Source organism: Oppia nitens, unplaced genomic scaffold, assembly GCF_028296485.1.
Source record: "Oppia nitens isolate AA-2021 unplaced genomic scaffold, nextdenovo-longstitch-racon4-pilon3 scaffold16_pilon_pilon_pilon, whole genome shotgun sequence".
NCBI lineage: Eukaryota > Metazoa > Arthropoda > Arachnida > Sarcoptiformes > Oppiidae > Oppia > Oppia nitens.
Genome location: NW_026533195.1, coordinates 1172501 through 1191810, shown reverse-complemented (window position 1 = coordinate 1191810; position 19310 = coordinate 1172501). Strand labels below are relative to the sequence as shown.

General features: G+C 23.2%; 6 protein-coding genes and 1 pseudogene across 6 annotated transcripts in view; 5 read left to right on the top strand and 2 right to left on the bottom strand.

Annotated features, from left to right (window-relative positions):
* Positions 1 to 1682, top strand: LOC128965106 (uncharacterized). The gene is made up of 2 exons (XM_054311758.1): positions 1 to 197; positions 667 to 1682. Exons 1-2 carry the CDS (start codon positions 38 to 40, stop codon positions 1488 to 1490), a joined length of 984 nt encoding a protein of 327 aa, XP_054167733.1. The 5' UTR covers positions 1 to 37; the 3' UTR covers positions 1491 to 1682.
* Positions 1683 to 1846: 164 nt separating this feature from the next.
* LOC128965146 (uncharacterized) lies at positions 1847 to 3259 on the top strand. Its single transcript, XM_054311802.1, has 2 exons — positions 1847 to 2101; positions 3018 to 3259. The coding sequence occupies exons 1-2, from the start codon at positions 1849 to 1851 to the stop codon at positions 3257 to 3259; spliced, it is 495 nt and encodes a 164-aa protein (XP_054167777.1). The 5' UTR covers positions 1847 to 1848.
* Positions 3260 to 4342: 1083 nt separating this feature from the next.
* LOC128965107 (peptidoglycan endopeptidase RipB-like) lies at positions 4343 to 5034 on the top strand. The gene is made up of 2 exons (XM_054311759.1): positions 4343 to 4461; positions 4554 to 5034. Exons 1-2 carry the CDS (start codon positions 4413 to 4415, stop codon positions 4973 to 4975), a joined length of 471 nt encoding a protein of 156 aa, XP_054167734.1. The 5' UTR covers positions 4343 to 4412; the 3' UTR covers positions 4976 to 5034.
* Positions 5035 to 5765: 731 nt separating this feature from the next.
* Positions 5766 to 7303, top strand: LOC128965251 (peptidoglycan endopeptidase RipB-like; annotated as a pseudogene).
* A 403-nt stretch (positions 7304 to 7706) lies between these two features.
* LOC128965250 (uncharacterized) lies at positions 7707 to 9088 on the bottom strand. The gene is made up of 4 exons (XM_054311900.1): positions 9053 to 9088; positions 8662 to 8874; positions 7961 to 8460; positions 7707 to 7712 (listed from the first exon to the last, which is right to left on the bottom strand). The coding sequence occupies exons 2-4, from the start codon at positions 8804 to 8806 to the stop codon at positions 7707 to 7709; spliced, it is 651 nt and encodes a 216-aa protein (XP_054167875.1). The 5' UTR covers positions 8807 to 8874; positions 9053 to 9088.
* Positions 9089 to 13036: 3948 nt separating this feature from the next.
* On the top strand, positions 13037 to 15066 carry LOC128965249 (collagen alpha-1(VI) chain-like). Its single transcript, XM_054311899.1, has 5 exons — positions 13037 to 13166; positions 13650 to 13865; positions 14013 to 14087; positions 14214 to 14408; positions 14483 to 15066. The coding sequence occupies exons 1-5, from the start codon at positions 13037 to 13039 to the stop codon at positions 15064 to 15066; spliced, it is 1200 nt and encodes a 399-aa protein (XP_054167874.1).
* A 613-nt stretch (positions 15067 to 15679) lies between these two features.
* LOC128965247 (protein white-like) overlaps positions 15680 to 19310 on the bottom strand; it is a 6461-nt gene continuing 2830 nt past the window's right edge. Inside the window, exons 4-11 of the mRNA XM_054311898.1 lie at positions 18675 to 18888; positions 18387 to 18517; positions 18260 to 18327; positions 17108 to 17249; positions 16880 to 17011; positions 16712 to 16804; positions 16358 to 16542; positions 15680 to 15977 (exon numbers count right to left, since the gene is read on the bottom strand). Coding sequence (XP_054167873.1) covers positions 15680 to 15977; positions 16358 to 16542; positions 16712 to 16804; positions 16880 to 17011; positions 17108 to 17249; positions 18260 to 18327; positions 18387 to 18517; positions 18675 to 18888 — 1263 coding nt within the window. The remainder of the gene's footprint in view (positions 15978 to 16357; positions 16543 to 16711; positions 16805 to 16879; positions 17012 to 17107; positions 17250 to 18259; positions 18328 to 18386; positions 18518 to 18674; positions 18889 to 19310) is intronic.

The following is a 19310-nucleotide window of genomic DNA, read 5'->3' as shown; positions in this document are numbered from 1 at the left end:
ATTTTTTATTTAATTTAATTATTAATTAATTGATATAATGTCTACACTAAACTATTTTTTATTGTTAACTGTCCTAATAAAATATTGTTCAGCCAAATATGGACAGGGTAGCGGCCACGCTCCAACTATCTATGCTATGGGTTTGGACGATGATGATGAATTTGGGGATCACATGAAACGGCCAGGTCATCATCATGGTAAGTTTTTTTGTTGTTTCTATTATTATAGTTAGTATAATAGTAGCTGTAATAGTTGTAGTAGTAATAGTAGTAGTAGTAGTAGTAGTAATAGTGGTAGTAATAGTAGTAGTAATAGTAGTAGTAATAGTAGTAGTAATAGTAGTAGTAATAGTAGTAGTAATAGTAGTAGTAATAGTGGTATTAATAGTAGTAGTAATAGTAGTAGTAATAGTGGTAGTAATAGTAGTAGTAATAGTAGTAGTAATAGTAGTAGTAATAGTAGTAGTAATAGTAGTAGTAATAGTAGTAGTAATAGTAGTAGTAATAGTAGTAGTAATAGTAGTAGTAATAGTGGTAGTAATAGTAGTAGTAATAGTAGTGCTAATATAATAATAGAAAATATGACTATTAAAAAATAATGTCAAAGTATTTTTAAACATATTTATTAATTTTTTAATAATTTAAATAAATCACTATGTACATTTAGGATCCCATCATCATCATTATCAGCCTAGACATCATGGCGGTGGTCATTATGGCGGTGGACATCATGGCGGGGGACATTATGGCGGTGGACATCATGGTGGTGGACAGCATGGCGGTGGAGTTTTTGGAGGTGAACTTTTTGGCGGTGAATTTATTGCCGGTGGAGTTTTTGGCGGTGGAAAATTTGGCGGTGGACAATTTGGCGGTGGTCATCACGGTGGTGGACATTTTGGAGGTGGACATCATGGCGGTAGACATCATGGCGGTGGACATCATGGCGGTAGACATCATGGTCCTTCTTACTATAGCTATGGACAGGGTGCAGGCCAGGGAAGTGGATCTGCTTTGGGTACATCTAATTACGCTTATGGACAAGGAGCAGGCCAGGGAAGTGGATCTGCTTTGGGTACATCTAATTACGCTTATGGACAAGGAGCAGGCCAGGGAAGTGGATCTGCTTTGGGTACCTCTAATTATGCTTATGGACAGGGAGCAGGCCAGGGAAGTGGATCTGCTTTGGGTACCTCTAATTATGCTTATGGACAGGGAGCAGGCCAAGGAAGTGGATCTGCTTTGGGTACCTCTAATTATGCTTATGGACTTGGTGCAGGCCAGGGAAGTGGATCTGCTTTGGGCACCTCTAATTATGCTTATGGACTTGGTGCAGGCCAGGGTAGTGGATCGGCAGTGGGTACCTCTAATTATGCTTATGGACAGGGTGCAGGCCAGGGAAGTGGATCGGCATTGGGTACCGCTAATTATGGTGGTGACGATATCGAGCTGTATAGTGCAATTAAACACGTTGGCAACGAGTTAGGCCGTTAGGTTACCTAACCTAACAAACTACAACAATATAATCATAATTTTTTTTAATGTTTTAACTGATTGATTGTTTAGTCTTTTTTTTGTAACCTATTTGTTAAATTGATTTTTTTTAAAAACTGTAATAATTTTTTTTATATATATATAAATGTAATAAATACATTTTTTTATTAAAAATTAATAAATCTGTTAATCATATAATAATTTTCTAAATAATAAACTTTTTACTAAAAAATTAATTAATTAATAAAAATCATTGAAAACTAATATAATTATGAAAAATAAATTAAATAAAATAATGTTATATATATATATGTAATTTTTGAATATTATTTTTTATAATAATAATAATTAACTAATAATGTCTACTCTATACTACTATATACTATTGCTAACTGTGCTAACAATATACTATACTAGCTATCTAGTAGATTGTGTTGATAGACATAATAAAAAACAACAAGATGCTTTAATTACAATGTATTATAGCAACTATGGACAGGGAGCAGCCAGTAAAGGTAAGCAGGGTGCAGCCAATTATGCAATTATGGATATTGACGGTGATGAATCTGGATCATTCTACCGACACCACATGAAACGGCCATCTTATCATGGTAAGTTTTTGTATGTGTGTATGTGTATGTGTATGTGTATGTGTATGTGTATGTGTATGTGTATGTGTATGTGTATGTGTATGTGTATGTGTATGTGTATGTGTATGTGTATGTGTATGTGTATGTGTATGTGTATGTGTATGTGTATGTGTATGTGTATGTGTATGTGTATGTGTATGTGTATGTGTATGTGTATGTGTATGTGTATGTGTATGTGTATGTGTATGTGTATGTGTATGTGTATGTGTATGTGTATGTGTATGTGTATGTGTATGTGTATGTGTATGTGTATGTGTATGTGTATGTGTATGTGTATGTGTATGTGTATGTGTATGTGTATGTGTATGTGTATGTGTATGTGTATGTGTATGTGTATGTGTATGTGTATGTGTATGTGTATGTGTATGTGTATGTGTATGTGTATGTGTATGTGTATGTGTATGTGTGTGTATGTGTATGTGTATGTGTATGTGTATGTGTATGTGTATGTGTATGTGTATGTGTATGTGTATGTGTATGTGTATGTGTATGTGTATGTGTATGTGTATGTGTATGTGTATGTGTATGTGTATGTGTATGTGTATGTGTATGTGTATGTGTATGTGTATGTGTATGTGTATGTGTATGTGTATGTGTATGTGTATGTGTATGTGTATGTGTATGTGTATGTGTATGTGTATGTGTATGTGTATGTGTATGTGTATGTGTATGTGTATGTGTATGTGTATGTGTATGTGTATGTGTATGTGTATGTGTATGTGTATGTGTATGTGTATGTGTATGTGTATGTGTATGTGTATGTGTGTTTATTTATGTATGTGTTTATATATGTTTATGTTTTTTATTAAGCAAATATAATAATTTTTATTATTCTATTTAAAACTAAATATTTAAAAATTAATAAAAAATCAACTAGATTATAATTCAAGACCCTGGGCACGACCACATAGACAGCCTAGACATCATCGTCACCATGGTCATCCAGGTTCGGAAAGCTATGGTTATGGCCAGGGCACTGATCAGGGAACGGGATCCGGTATTGGATATTACGGTTACGACCAAAACACAGATGATGAAGGAACGGGATCTGATGGTCCTTCCTATTTTTATAACTTTAAACCCAGTGCTGCCAATTATGCCTACTATGAAGATAACTGAGCTTTATAATAATATTTTTTTTAAACAAAAAATTATTTAACTTAAGTTTATTAACATGTTTATTTTTAATAATTTTAATAATTTTTTATTAATTAATTCTATTATTTATAATAATTATTTTAAAATACAAAAATATTGTGTTAACTAATAAATAAAAAATGATTAGAATTTTGTATTATTTTAAATTTAATAAAATAAATATTTTTTAAAATTTAATTATAGATTTTAATAATTTTATTTATAAATCATAAAACAGTATATATTTATTAATTTTATAAATTAGTAATTAATTACTGATATTATTTATCAATAGGATATACAGTATATAYATATTTACAAAATTAATTTCAATTTAAAAATATATAAAATCAATTATTTTTATCTTATTTTTGTTTTTAAACTAATGATACAATATATTAATATTAATATCTAAAAAAAAATTATAAGATAATATTTATAATATTATTAAACAATATACTCAACAATATAAATATATATWTATAATTATATGTGTTTAAAGTTTATTTTTATTTTGCACAATATATCTAATCTAAAAAACGTATAATTTTATAGACCTTGGGTATATATTTAATAAAAAAAATACAAAATAGGAACTAGTTTATTTTTTAAATAGATTAATATTGTATATAATATAATATAACTAATAAATAATATTTAATTAAATAATAATTGCATTGATGTTTTTTAATACAACAATAATTTATTATATATTAGTTATATCCAAATTATCTAGATTATTTTTGTTAATATTTTTTATATTATAGTTTAGGTTTATATATATTTTTTGAATTTTTGAAAAATTATTAATTAATTAGACATTTAATAATAACTTTATGGAAAAATCCAATACAGTATATATATTTATACTAAAAAAAATTTCAAGTGTTTTATTTTTCTCAAAAAAATAACAAAATCAAAAAAAATGATAATAAAAACATTTAGATAAAAAATAGTAGTATCATATTATTATTATTAAGTATTTAATAACATTGAATTTTTTTTAAACAAAAAAGTATATAAACAAGTTCAATTATTAATATTTATTTTAAATATATTATTATTTAGTTTAATTTTCAGTATTTAAATCTAGTCATTAATAATTAATTAATTAATTAAAACAACAAAACTAACCATGAAAGTTTTATTAATTGCTACAATTTTGTTAGCAATTTATTTAATAGGTATATATATAATAATTATTTTATTTTTAATTATATATTTATTAAAAAAAATATTTATTTAATATATGCTAATATATACTGTATATATATAGATGAGACCGAAGCTACCGGTGCACAGATAGTTGCGGCCGCCCGGACGCAAATAGGCGTTCCCTATTCGTGGGGTGGGGGCGGCTATAAGGGTAAATCAAAGGGAATTGACCAGGGTGCCCATACAGTGGGTTTCGATTGCTCCGGCCTAGCTCAGTACGCTGTCTATCATGGTACCGGGTCGGGCAAAATTATAGCCAGGGTAGCTGCCTCACAATATGCCGATAAACATTGTCATCATGTTAGTTGGGGACAGCATCAGCCAGGTGATCTAGTATTTTTCAACGATGGCGGATCCATACATCATGTTGGTATAGTATCCAGTGCTACACATATGATACAGGCGCCGCATACGGGCGATCATGTTAGGGAGTCGGCCATACCTACTACCGGTCGGATGGCCCAGGTTACACGTTGTTATTAATTTAAATAATAATAATAATAATAATAAGCTAGCTAAATTGTTGTTTTTAATTTTTAAGGTATCTAAATTGTTTTTTAATAATAAGCTACCTAAATTTTTTGTTTGTAAATTATTTTTTAGCTAGCTTGTTTTGATTTTTGTTTGTAAATTTTATAATATTAATTATTTTTATTATTATTTGAATTGTTTGAATAAAAAATATATATATATAATTGAATAATATAAATATAAAATTGATTTTTTTGTTGTTGATGTTGACATGATTTATAATTAATTTTTACTTAATTATTTATATTTGATTAGATTTTTAGTTTAATAGTTTAAATTTATAATATTTTGTTATATAGTTTTTTTTGAGACAAATATTTGTGTTTAACAACAATATTATAACTTTATTTAATTAAGTTTATAATAATTGTAATTTATATATAAATTTTTTTTTAGTTTTTTATTTTCCAAAACATGAATAAATAAAACTATATTTTATTGAAGTTTTTTTCTTTACTTCAAATCATATTATTAGATATAAATATTTTATTTTATATATGATTTATATTTAAACCAGTTAAGAATGCTAGAAAGCATTATTAGAAAAAAAAACTTTGACGTCATAAATTATTATCTTCGCAAATTAATTGTCAGTTGACTTTAGTCATTTAGTAAAATGACAAAATAAACTAAACTTTAGTCATGTAGGGTATCAAATGATTCAGTATGACAAAATATACTCAACTTTAGTCATGTAGGGTATCGAATGACTCGGTATGACATAATAAACCAAACTTTAGTCATGTGCGGTATTAAATGATTAAGTATAACAAAATAAACAGCTAAAATCATACTTTGCCGCCATTTTTGAAAAAATAAAATAATAATTTTGATATATTATATCTTATTTTTGATGCTCTAAACAATTCTAAACGTTAAAATTGTTACCTAAAATTTTTTACTTTGGCCGCCATTTTCTCTGTTTCTGAAGAGATATCAAAATTTTAATGCATATTTCTTATGCTTATTTTTGATGCTTTATTCAAATCTATACTTTAAAAAAATTTTCTTAAAATTTTTTGTATTTTGGCCGCCATTTTGTCTATGTTCCCGAAGATATATCAAAATTTTAATACAACTTTTCAATAGATTATTAGTAGTCCTCTAACCGAATCTGAAGTCAGAATTTCAAAATTCGCAAAATGAAATGCTACACACAGTCAGACAGACTCAAAAAGCCATTATAGATTTCAGTAAACAAAACTTTTCAAGTTTTTTTTGAAAATAAATAAATAAATATCATTTCAATCACTAATGTTTAAATAAAAAAATAAAATATAATTTTCATGAAATTTTTTTTATACAAAAGTAAATAAGTAAATATTTTATGAGATAAATAAAAATAAATTATTACAATACTATTATATAAATAAAAATCCGATAAATTTTTTTGGTATTATATTCAGCAATAAAATTAATAGATTGACAGTTTTGAATAATTTTTATTTTATTTTTTTACTAATATTTATTATTAATTTTTATAATATATATACAATTATTTAATTTAAATATATATTTTTTCAAAAATTTTTTATATTTTACTCATATTATTAACCCATAAAGTATATAAACAAGTTCAATTAACCAAAATTTTTTTAATCATATTACTATTTTTAATTATTTATTCAGTATTAAATCAAGTTTATTAATATTAATAATTAATTAATTAATTAATTAATTAAAACAACAACAACAAAACTGACCATGACCAAAATTTTATTAATTGCTACAATTTTGTTAGCAATTTATTTAATAGGTATATATATATATATAATACTTAATTTTATTTTTATTTATTTTTTCAAAAAAAAAATATTTATTCAATATATGCTAATATATATATATATATATAGATGAGACCGAAACTACCGGTGCCGAGATAGTTGCGGCCGCCCGCACCCAAATAGGCGTACCCTATTCGTGGGGTGGGGGCGGCTATATGGGTAAATCTAAGGGTATTGTCCAGGGTGTCCATACAGGTGGGTTTCGATTGCTCAGGTTTGGCCCAGTACTCGGTCTATCTGGGTACAGGATCGGGCAAAATCATAGCCAGGGTATCTGCAGTACAATATACGGACAAACAATGTCATCATGTTAGTTGGGGGTCAACATGAGCCAGGTGATCTAGTATTTTTCAATGATGGCGGCTCCATACATCATGTAGGTATAGTATCCAGTGCTACACATATGATACAGGCACCGCATACAGGGGATTATGTACGTAAATCGGCCATACCTACTACCGGTCGGATTGATCAGGTTACACGTTGTTTTTTTTAGATAAATAAGCTAGATTGTTTTTTTTTTATTATTATTATTGTTTTTATTTATTTTTTAGCTAGCTTGTTATATATTTTTCAAAAAATTTTAAAGTAACTTTTTTTAGTAATATTAATTTGTTTTTGAATAAATCTCTAGTTGTATACTATTTATATCAAAAATTAATTTTTAGTTTATTTTTTACTAATTTTATTATTTAAATATTTGGTTAGTTTTGGTGTTGTTGTTATTGTAAAAAATAGATTAAATTATAATATTTTGTTATAATATTTTTTTTTATAAATATTTTGTTTATAAAAAAATTTAAAGTTTATTTAATTAGTTTATAGTATTTATATTTTATAAATAATTATAACTTCTACATACTTTTATCAAAAAAATATTTTATAAAAAAATACACATTTTAATACTAGTATAGTTGTATTAATTAAGTAAAAACAAAAATCATAACCTATCAATATTATATTTATTATATTAAAAACATATAATAATAATTATTAAATTTTTATTATATAATTAAATACAAAATTAATTACTACTAAATTTCCTAATTTTTTAAAACTAAAATCACAATTTTAAAAAAATAAAACTAAAAAATAATAATAACAATTAATTATCATCATTCAAATTATGATTATAAAAATAAACATTCAATACTCTAATCCTATCTATAACACGTTGATAATCATGATTGAGCAAGGTCAAATTTGATTGTACATTAACTAGCAATAGTTTAGTATCGGTACGTACAAAATCACGTAGCATAGCGTAAACCCTTAGTAAATTGTCTTGTTGTTTATCAATGGTATTATTAAATCTACTAGTCAATACCGTACCCAGATACCTGTCCCCTGCACCGGTAGTTTCCTCCAGGGTCTTATTCAATTGTTTCAGGGCCAATTGAAATGTTTCCAACATGGCCACCTGATGATCCTGGTGCATCGACTGGACCATGTCCAATTGGGTTTCAATGGCCGCTACCCTGACCATTACCTTATGAATGGCCTGACATTGGGCGGTTAGGTTTTCTAGGCGCCATCGTTTCAGGGCACCGGTAGCCAGTTGTTTGAGACTATCGATTTGGTTGGCTATGAACTTGCGGTCAATACCAGTCATTGAAGTAGTAGTAGTTGTGATGCTATTGTTTGCTTGTAGTGCTAAGTATTTTGTGTAGGTGTGTGTGTGTGTGGGTGGATGTAGGTGTGTGGGTGGATGTAGGTGTGTGGGTGGATGTAGGTGTATGGGTGAGTGTAGGTATGTTTGGATATAATATATATTAAGTGTGGGTTAGTTAAGTTTTTTTTAAAAAAATAAAATAAATATACTAGTATAAAAATAAATAAAAAATTAAAATTTACCCAGTTTCATTGTATTATTATTACTGATAGTAGTAGTGTTGCCATAACTACTAGGGGTAGTAGTAGTTGATGTTGTTGTAGTACTACTACTACTACTACTAGTATTACTATTGATTGTTGAATTAGTTGTCAGTATTGTTGGCATTAATGTTTGAAACAATTGTGGATCAATTGTTGTAGTTGTTAGTTGATCTTGATCATTTTGGCAATTAGCTATATATAGATATATAAATTAACATTTTTAATATATATATATATTATATATAATAATAATAATTAACTAATTAATTAGATTAATATTTATATTTTATTTATATTAATTTTATTATTAAATAATTTATTAATAAAGTATAATAATTATATTAATAATAATTATTATTATTACACTTACCTAGTTTAAAATAATAGTAATTATGAAATATTAAACATAAAATAACAATGTCTACTAAATGTTTGTACATTATTTAATAAATATAATAACAATAATAATAATAATTATTTTTATTAAAAACTAAAATTTTTAATATTAACACACACACACACAATTGTTTAATATAATTAATTTGTATGATTCAAAAAATAATAATTATTATTTAATTACTAAATAAATTACTTAATAATTTAGTACTACATTGTTAACTGTTGATAATATTATTTTACATACTATTATAGTTTTATTATACTTTAAAATATTGTTAAAAAAGTAAAACTTAAATAGTTAGTAACAAAATAACTATAATAAAAACATTTTTAAATATATATATATATATATTAAAAATATATTAAATTTTTAAATATCAAATTATGATTTATATGTCAAATACAATGATTTTTATTATTATATACTAATATTTATAATAATTATTGTTATTATGATTCATAATAATTATATATAAAAATTAAAATAATGTTTAATATAAAAAACAGGTTTTTGTTTAATAATAATAATAATACTTTTTATTTTAGTTTTTTACTTTATTAATATTATATTAAATATTGCCTTGAATTCAAATGATGGATATTTGATAGTTTAGTTAATAATTTTATAATAAATATATATATACTTTATATTTAAAAATAATAATTATTTTTTAATATTAGTTTTTGAATATAATATTTTACAGTATTTTAATATTAATATATAGTAAGTTTTTTTTGTTATTATTTAATACACTTTTAATTTATTATATGTTTGAAAACTAAATTTGAAATCTAAAAAATAAAATAAATAATTATATAGTTTCATTAATAAATTAAAATTAATTGAGATTTATAATGAAACCTATTAATTATTTGTTTAAATTAATAATACACATGTAATAATTTATTAATTTTTATATTTTATTTTTGAATTATCATTTAATTTTTTAACAATTAACAAAAAAAAACAATTCTAGAGAATTATGAGAATTATTATTAATATTATAAAAAATAATAATTTTTATAAAATTAAGAAAAATGCTATTATGTAATAATAATAATAATAATAATAAATATATATATATAAAAGTACTAAAATTTATAATATCTAATAAAATTTTTATTTAATATTTTTTTACAAAAAAAACTATTTAGTTTCTATATAACTAGTTTTTTAATTTTAATAAAAATGGCATTGCTAAAAATTGCTATTATAATATTGTTGCTAGCTAGTTTAATTGGTAAATAAATTTATTTATTTTTCTGTACAAAGTATAATATTAAACAAAAAATTTTTAGATAAAAAATTTAATTTATAATATTTATTAATTTTTTTTAATAATATACTCCAATTATTTTTGAAAGATTAATTATTAACATTTTTTCTATGATTTTTAAATGTTATTAATTTAATTTAATTATTTTTTTTTTAAATTAATTAATTAGTTTGTTTATCATCAGCACCTGGATGTAATGGACAGCACTGCCAATGTGTTGGACCTTGGTGTAAACAGAGTAATGAACCACCATCACCATTACCGCCAGCTAACTGAGCAATTAATTATTATTATTACTATTGATGCCTAAATTTTTTTTCAAAAAAAAAACTATCAATATTACATTTTTCTACTATATTAGTTTTCAAAAAAAAAATTAATTAATTAAATAAAATTATATTAAAATTATAATTATTAATAATATTATAATTATTATTGATATTTTTCCGATTTTATATATACAATAGTTACTAATTTTTACCAATTATTGTTATTATTTAGTTTAATTCAATTAATTAAATTATTTATATATTTAAAAAAAAATAAAATAAAAAATCTATGAAGTATAAATTGAATTTAATATACTTATAATACTGTATATATTTAATGTATATTTTAAATTATTATAAAAATGCAACCATTTTTTTTAAATTTTTAAAAATTGTACATTATATTAAAGTATATATATTGATATTAAATAAGGTGGGGGCGGGGGGGGTAACTATTATGGATAAGCGAACGTAATTTTTTTTTTCAATAATGACTACATGCGAACAATTGCAAACATAGTGGAGTGATGGGGTCTAGATTTTTTTAAAAAAAAGTGCGAACGTAATATGTGAACCACGCCTTGAAATAACTGTAGCAATCAAAAAAAATCAACTACTATTTGATAAATAAAAAAAATAAATAAAATAAAATTAATAATTATGTTCAATAAACAACAAGTTAACTAATTTTAATTAAGTTAATATTAATTGACATTTTTGTTGTTGTTGGTTGTAATTATTGATTAAATAAACCATGCTTAATTTAGTTTTTGTAATTTATACAAAAACAAAAAAAATAGTTTAAAATTATTAAAAAATTTTGTTATATATTTTTTCTTAAAAAAAACAATTAAGAAATAGTATTATGTAAATAATTGCAAATAATAAATATACATGTAATACATATACGTAATACGTATAATATATTGGAAAAATAATAAATACACTTAAGTTTATGTTTTTATTAACATTTATAATTTTTCATATTTCATATAAAAATCTAATGTAATGTAACTTAACTTATTATTTAATAGAATATTATTTTATTAAACTATAGTTAACTTTTTTAGAATTTTTTTTTATCATTATGGCAAATAAATTTCAATTAATTTTTAGATTATCCATTCTAATTGGTAACTATAATTTTTTTATATTTATTTATTTATATAATTCAATAAATATATTTTTATTTATTTTTTGTAAAATATTATTTTAGTTTTAATGTCAACTGTACTAACTGATGAACTGATAACTGAATTTTTAATTATAAATTTGATGACTTGTTGTAAAATAATGATAATATAAGTTTTAATCTTTGTTTTATTAGTCTTATTATTATAATAATTTTACAATAAACATTTTTTTATTATTTAGTTTTTTATGTAACTTTAATGCGTAAATAAATTCAATAAAAATAAAATTTTTAATTATATTTTTTTAATGTAAAATCAAATTTTAGTTTTAATGTCTTGAATTTAGAAATCATTTTTTAAAAACATCTAATAACTAATTAAAAAATGTTATTATTATTATTATTACAAAATGAACTAGTATATAGCATATTACAGTGTTGTAAATTATATTAGTACTTTATTTTTTTTTACTTATCATGAAATTTGGTTTTACAAAATATTAAGTTTCTAGAATTTTCTAGAAAATTAATAATTTTTTATTTTTTAAAAAAAATATGTTAAGTAATATTAGTTATGTAATTGTATTAGTATTATTTCAAAAAACTTATATTAATTGAAAAACAAAATCTAAGTATATATATAATAATAATTTTTTTAATAATTATTTTAGCTTAAAATATCGTTTATTATTATTTATATTTTTTTAAATAATTTTTTTTATTAATTATTAAAACAATTACACAACATTAATTAAAGATTATATTTTTAAACTTCAACTTATTCATAATTATTATGCCAATAGTCAATGAATTACATAAATTTAATAATTACAGTATATATATATAATAATAATAATAATTAATTTAACTTATTTACAGAATTAATAATAAATTCTAAAACAATTTAAACAGTTAAAACATAGTATAAATAATTAGAAAATAAATAAAAAAATTGGAAATAATATAAAATATAGCTAATTATTTAAAAAAATTAATAAATTTAAATATGTTTTTAATATCACATATAACTAGTGATATCTATCCCATCACAAACAAAAATTGCCAATTTATAGAACATATGTTATCAAAATAGTTTTTTAAAAATATATTATTAGATATTTAAAAAAAATAATTAATTAAATTAATAATTAAAACTAAATAAGTGGTTATTGAAAAATAATTATGTGAATGTATTTATTGAAAAAAAAAACAAAATCTCCATTATGAAATTATTAACTAAAAATCTATCATTATTATCATCGTCATTGATAATTATCATGATAATAATTGTATTACTAAGTGATCATGGTGATTTCTACAGAAATTATCCAGCTGTTTTATGGAAACAGGAAAATGAAAAATATGAAAAAGCTTACGAAAAACGTGTTCAACAATTTGGTGATCAAGGTAGATTTTTATTTTTTACTAACATAAAAAAATTTAGACTAACATAAAAAATAATTTGCATAAATATCATACTTCGGCTGAAAGTGTTTGTAATGAATAAGATATAGTTATCTATAAAAAAAACTTAACAACAGTTAAAAATACCGTTAAATTTAGTACTTTATATACTATTCTCTTAATTCTATTGTTGTAAATTAAAATTCTATTACTGTTACACTGAGGAAAATTAGTATTAATTAACATTGTATTTATATGTGTATTGTTTGTGATTTTTTCAAACAGTGTAGCAGTTATTAACTATTAAATAGAATTTTAATTTACAACTATAGAATTAAGACAATAGTATAAAAAGTACTAATCGTATCGGTATTTTTAATTGTTGTTAAATTCTATTATAGATAACTATATCTTATACATTACACAAACACTTTAAGCTGAAGTATGATAAATATAATATATATCGATATATATATATATATATAGGTTGTGACCGAAAACGTAAACAATTTAAATGTCCGAACAGTCAATGGTGTTGTCGACTGAATACATTCGCTAACCATTATAGTTCGGATAACTGTCCCGATGGTCAACACTCATGTGGTGAACAATGTTGCGATAAACAACAAGATTATTATTGTCGTAGTCCTAGTTATGGACATGAAATTAGTGAAAATTATGGATACTATTGTAAATATGAAGGTAAGTGTACAATAGTTCTATTGAATAAGATATTGGTTTGCTAGTCAAAATTTAGGCGATAAAACTTACTTTATATTACTAATACTAAATTTTTAGATTTTTTTTATTTATCTTTTTTTTCAATATTTCACAATATAAATTAAAAAGGACCAGATACAACAACATTAGCCAATAATGAAAATGCAGTTCAAGAAGGAAATACAGGTCAAAATGGAAATGCAGGTCAAAATAGCTTTAAAAAATTTAAATTATATTTATATGACAACGTAAAAAAAAGAAGCTAAATTTTAATTAACATAAAAAATAAATTAACTAATTGTTTAATTAATTTGTTTTTTTTAAAAATAGGTTGTGGTCGAAAACAATATAAATGTCCAAATAGTCAATGGTGTTGTCGACTATCATTTGGAATTCATTACGCTGATAACTGTCCCGATGGCCAACACCAATGTATAGAACAATGTTGCGATAAACAAATGCATTACTATTGTCGTAGAAATAGTGAATCTAGTGATAATAATGGATACTATTGTAGATATGAAGGTTTAGGAAATTTTTTAAATATAATACTTATCTCTCTTTTAAAAATAAAAAAATATATAATTTTACTAATCTAGGACCAGATACTACAACAACTCCAACTATTGACGAAAATGAAGATAGAAAAGGAAAAGCAGGTCAAGAAAGAATTTGGCGTCAAAAAGGAATTTTACGTAAAGAAGGAACTGGAGGTCACGAAGGAATTGGAGGTCAAGATGGCAGTACTGGTAAAGAAGAAAGTACAGGTCAAGAAGAAAGTTCAGGTCAAGAAGGAAGTACAGGTCAAGAAGGAAATGCAGGTCAAGAAGGAAATGCAGGTCAAGAAGAAAATACAGGTCAAGAAGTAAATGCAGGTCAAGAAGGAAATACAGGTCAAGAAGGAAATGCAGGTCAAGAAGGAAATGCAGGTCAAGAAGGAAATGGAGGTCAAGATGAAAATACAGGTCAAGAAGGAAATGCAGGTCAAGAAGGAAATATAGGTCAAGAAGGAAATGCAGGTCAAGAAGGAAATGCAGGTCAAGAAGGAAATGGAGGTCAAGATGAAAATACAGGTCAAGAAGGAAATGCAGGTCAAGAAGGAAATATAGGTCAAGAAGGAAATACAGGTCAAGAAGGAAATACAAGTCAAGAGGGAAATACAGGTCAAGAAGGAAATGTTTAAAAAAATAGAAATTTTTTTTACTATTTTATTAGAAATTAAAGTAATTGTAATTAAATCAAAAATTGTTTATGCAATTGTTGTTATATATATATATATTAATAAAATGCTATTAAAATTTTATTAATTGTATTTACAAGTTGGTAATTGCTAATACAAAAAAAAATCATAATAATATACAACATTAAAAATCTAATTTACTATATTTGCTAATCTAATAAATCTATATATAGTATTTTGCCAGTATATTTTTGTTTTATCATAGAAACTGCACCAACCTATGATGACAACCTCCCGGTGCCCATCGTTTAGCCTAAATGTGTAGGTTTTGTATGGGTTTATTTGATGGCTTAATCAGTAAACTAATAGCAAAACAATAAATAATAAAATTAATTTTATTTTAAAATTGTTTATCAAAAAAAAAAAATAAATAAATTATTATTTTGTTGTTGTTGTAATTTTATTATTAAAAATTATTCAAAAAAAACTCATAATAAATTGAATAATCAATTTTATTAATTAATTAAAAACTATATAATATTTATAATTATTTGCTTTTTTGTTACTATTTTAATAAAATAAATATATATTATTATAATATTGATAATAATAATTATTATTTTCTCAACGATTTAATCCACAGTAGACTGTAGGCCATAAATCTTAGCAAAACAATAATCGCCAACAAAATCCATAGATCGCGACCAAAATTGTCGGGATTAAAGTTTAACGATTTGATTACCGCTGGGCCGTCGGGTATACACATACTAACCGAACCGTTAGTCGTCGACGACTGTTTAGAAGTAGTACAGGGAATGCTAGTTATGTCCAGCCATTGATTGATAACCAGTGCTTCATTGCCATAATAAAACCATGATATATATTTTATCCAGATAAAATAATCAGGTATTGAACTATTTTTAGGAAAAAATATAAAATTATTTTATAAAATGACAATGACAATTTTTTTTAAATGTAATATTAAATTGATTAAACTAATTATTTCAAAATTATAACAATAGTATATTAATATTTATTTTAATACTAATATTTGCTGTGCATTATTATCAATAAAATAAAATTTAATATTTATAAAAAAAACATGTTAAAAGTCAGAAATAGTTTATTAAAAAATTATTAAAAATTTTATTTAAATTTAAATAAGTTTACTAAAATTTTACTAATGAAAAAATTAAATAGTTTTGAAATAATTTAGTGAATAATTAGATGAAACACTGTAATAATTATTAAAATTAAATTAGATTAAAATAAAATATATAATAATTTAGCATGCTCATTGTTTAGGAAAAATCCGCCAAATATCATTAGCGGCATCAATATGGCCGGTGCAATGGTCAGTGCCATTGTTGAGTTTTTACTCAAACACGATACCAAATAGGCTAAACCGGTTGCACAGTTAGCTATCAGTATACAGGTTAGTAGACAGTAGAAAAATTTATCCAAATTATTATTGTTGTTTAGGCCAACCATAAAATAAAATATACAAACAAATAGTGACGGTATAAATATGTATGTTGGTTGCTAATAATAATAAATAATAATAATAATAATAAAATTAAAATAGATAATAAAAAAAATGATAATCAATTTATGTATATATATACGTATATTTTTTTTATTAACAAACCTCGGCTATCATTTTGGCCAAAAAATATGAGCTAACCCTATATAAACCGTTATCATGTTCTCTATGAAATATAGGTACTTCCAAACAAAATGTCTAATTGTAATTATTTTATAAAAAAATATATAAATAAAATTATAAAATTAGTTTTTAAATAAAATCAAATATTACATTAACTACACCAAACAAACTGGTCAAGTTCATTTTCATAAGCAATAAATACAATGCACCGTTTATATTTAGAATGCCCACTTGATCCAGATCCAATTGGAAATAAATTAAACCAAATATTATTGCAGTAATCTAAATGATTTTTTTTCAAAAAATAAATAAATAAAATAATTTTAATTAAAAATTGCAAATATTTTAATTTAAAAAAAAAAATAATTATTTAATTACAGCTGACTGTGCAATCAGTATACGTGTTAGTAATGGATCTCTGAATGTTGTTATCGACGATCGCCACAATAGTTGACCAAATTGTATAAACCAATTGGTTTTGTAATGGTTAGCCATTAGTCTACTACTACTACTACTACTACTATTGAAATTGTTTGAACTGTTATTATATAAAGTCTGTGACAGAAGGGTGCTAACTGGTTTTTGCTTAATATCTCTATAACTAAATGAGCTAGATCAATAAAAATTTTATGAGATACATGGAATCCTGGGACGTATAACTTAGTATAGTTAGTTTTTTATAGATTTAAGCTTATGTAGCTAAGCACCGGTAGGTGCCATATCTCTAAAACTATAATAAATATCTAAATTCTGATAATGTGAATTTAAACTAGGTGAAAATTCATTAGACACGTATTTCAGTAATTTTTTTAAAAATTAATAAATTTTAAACAAAAAGCAAAAAATTGTAAAATTTGTAATATTTAGATATTTTCTAGAAAAAAAGTGTCAAGGTATTTTGATATGAAATTAATCTATTATTATTTGTTATTTTATTAGGAATAATTATTCTATTTATAATTTTTAATTATCATGCTTAGTTTTTGAGATATTAAAGAAAAACATTTTTACCATTATATAATTTTTTCTTATAAAATTTTATTAATTATATTTGTTACTAAATTTATATAATGGTAAAAAGGTTTATCTTTAATATCTCAAAAACTAAGCATGATAATTAAAAATTGTAAATAGAATAATTATTCCTAATAAAATAACAAATAATAATAGATTAATTTCATATCAAAATACCTTGACACTTTTTTCCTAGAAAATATCAAAATATTACAAATTTTACATTTTTTTGCTTTTTGTTTAAAATTTATTAATTTTTTTAAAAATTACCGAAACACGTGTCTAATTAATTTTCACCTAGTTTAAATTCACATTATCAGAATTTAGATATTTATTATAGTTTTAGAGATATGGCACCTACCGGTGCTTAGCTACATAAGCTTAAATCTATAAAAACTAACTATACTAAATTATACGTCCCAGGATTCCATGTATCTCATAAAATTTTTATTTATCTAGCTCAATTATTTATAGAGATATTAAGCAAAAACCAGTTCGCACCCTTCTGTCACAGACTTTATACTATCTGTCGATGGCATCGATAATTTTGAATAATTACTTGAAGAAAATTTGTTGCAAATATCCTAATAAATAAAAAAATATATATTTTATACAAATTTTTTCTTACAAATTTTAAAATTACATTTGCTTTAATTTTTGATTGAATTTCATCGCCAGGTATTACTGATAAATGTTTGATATAAAAATCTGCTGGATTATAATTATTTGGACAGTTAAGTCCAAGTAATTTGCTAAAATAATCAAGCGCATTTTCTAAATAAAATAATTTTTTTAAATATAAATAATTATTTTTTTTTAATAATAATTTAATAGAATAAATAAATATTTTTTTTATATATTAAACAATTATATATATATAAAGAAAACTTTATACGTATATACAGTATATATAATTTTTAAGTATAAATACCTGGTGTTCCCAAATAGGCTACCCGTCCGTCAGCCATAAGTAGCAGCTGATTAAACAATGCAAACGCTTCGCTGGATGGCTGATGTATTGTACAGATAATGGTCTTACCATTTGATGCCATATTTTGTAATACTTCGCAAACATTTAGTGTCATAAATGAATCCAAACCGGAAGTCGGTTCGTCACAAAACAATATCGACGGATCAGTTAATAGCTGTTAATAGTTATATATACACATATATATATATATATATATATATATATATATATATATATATATATATATATATTAATATATTTAAAATAAACATAAATATTTAAACTATAACTTTATATCTATAACTATAAATAACTATTTTATTGTGTTAGAAACTACAAAAAAACTGAATTTGAATCAATGATTTTGAAAATTATATAAATATATAAGTAAAATATTACACAAATAAATGTAAGATTACCAAAAATTATATATAACTAAAATGTTATGTAATTTTTTTTTATTATTTTTTTTTGTTTTTGCTAACAATTCAAATAATTAGCATGATTTTTTGAAAATATACAGAAAACATGAATCATATATCATTTGCAAATAGTTAAAAAAAATTAAATAAATAACTATTTGATTGTAGTTTAAAT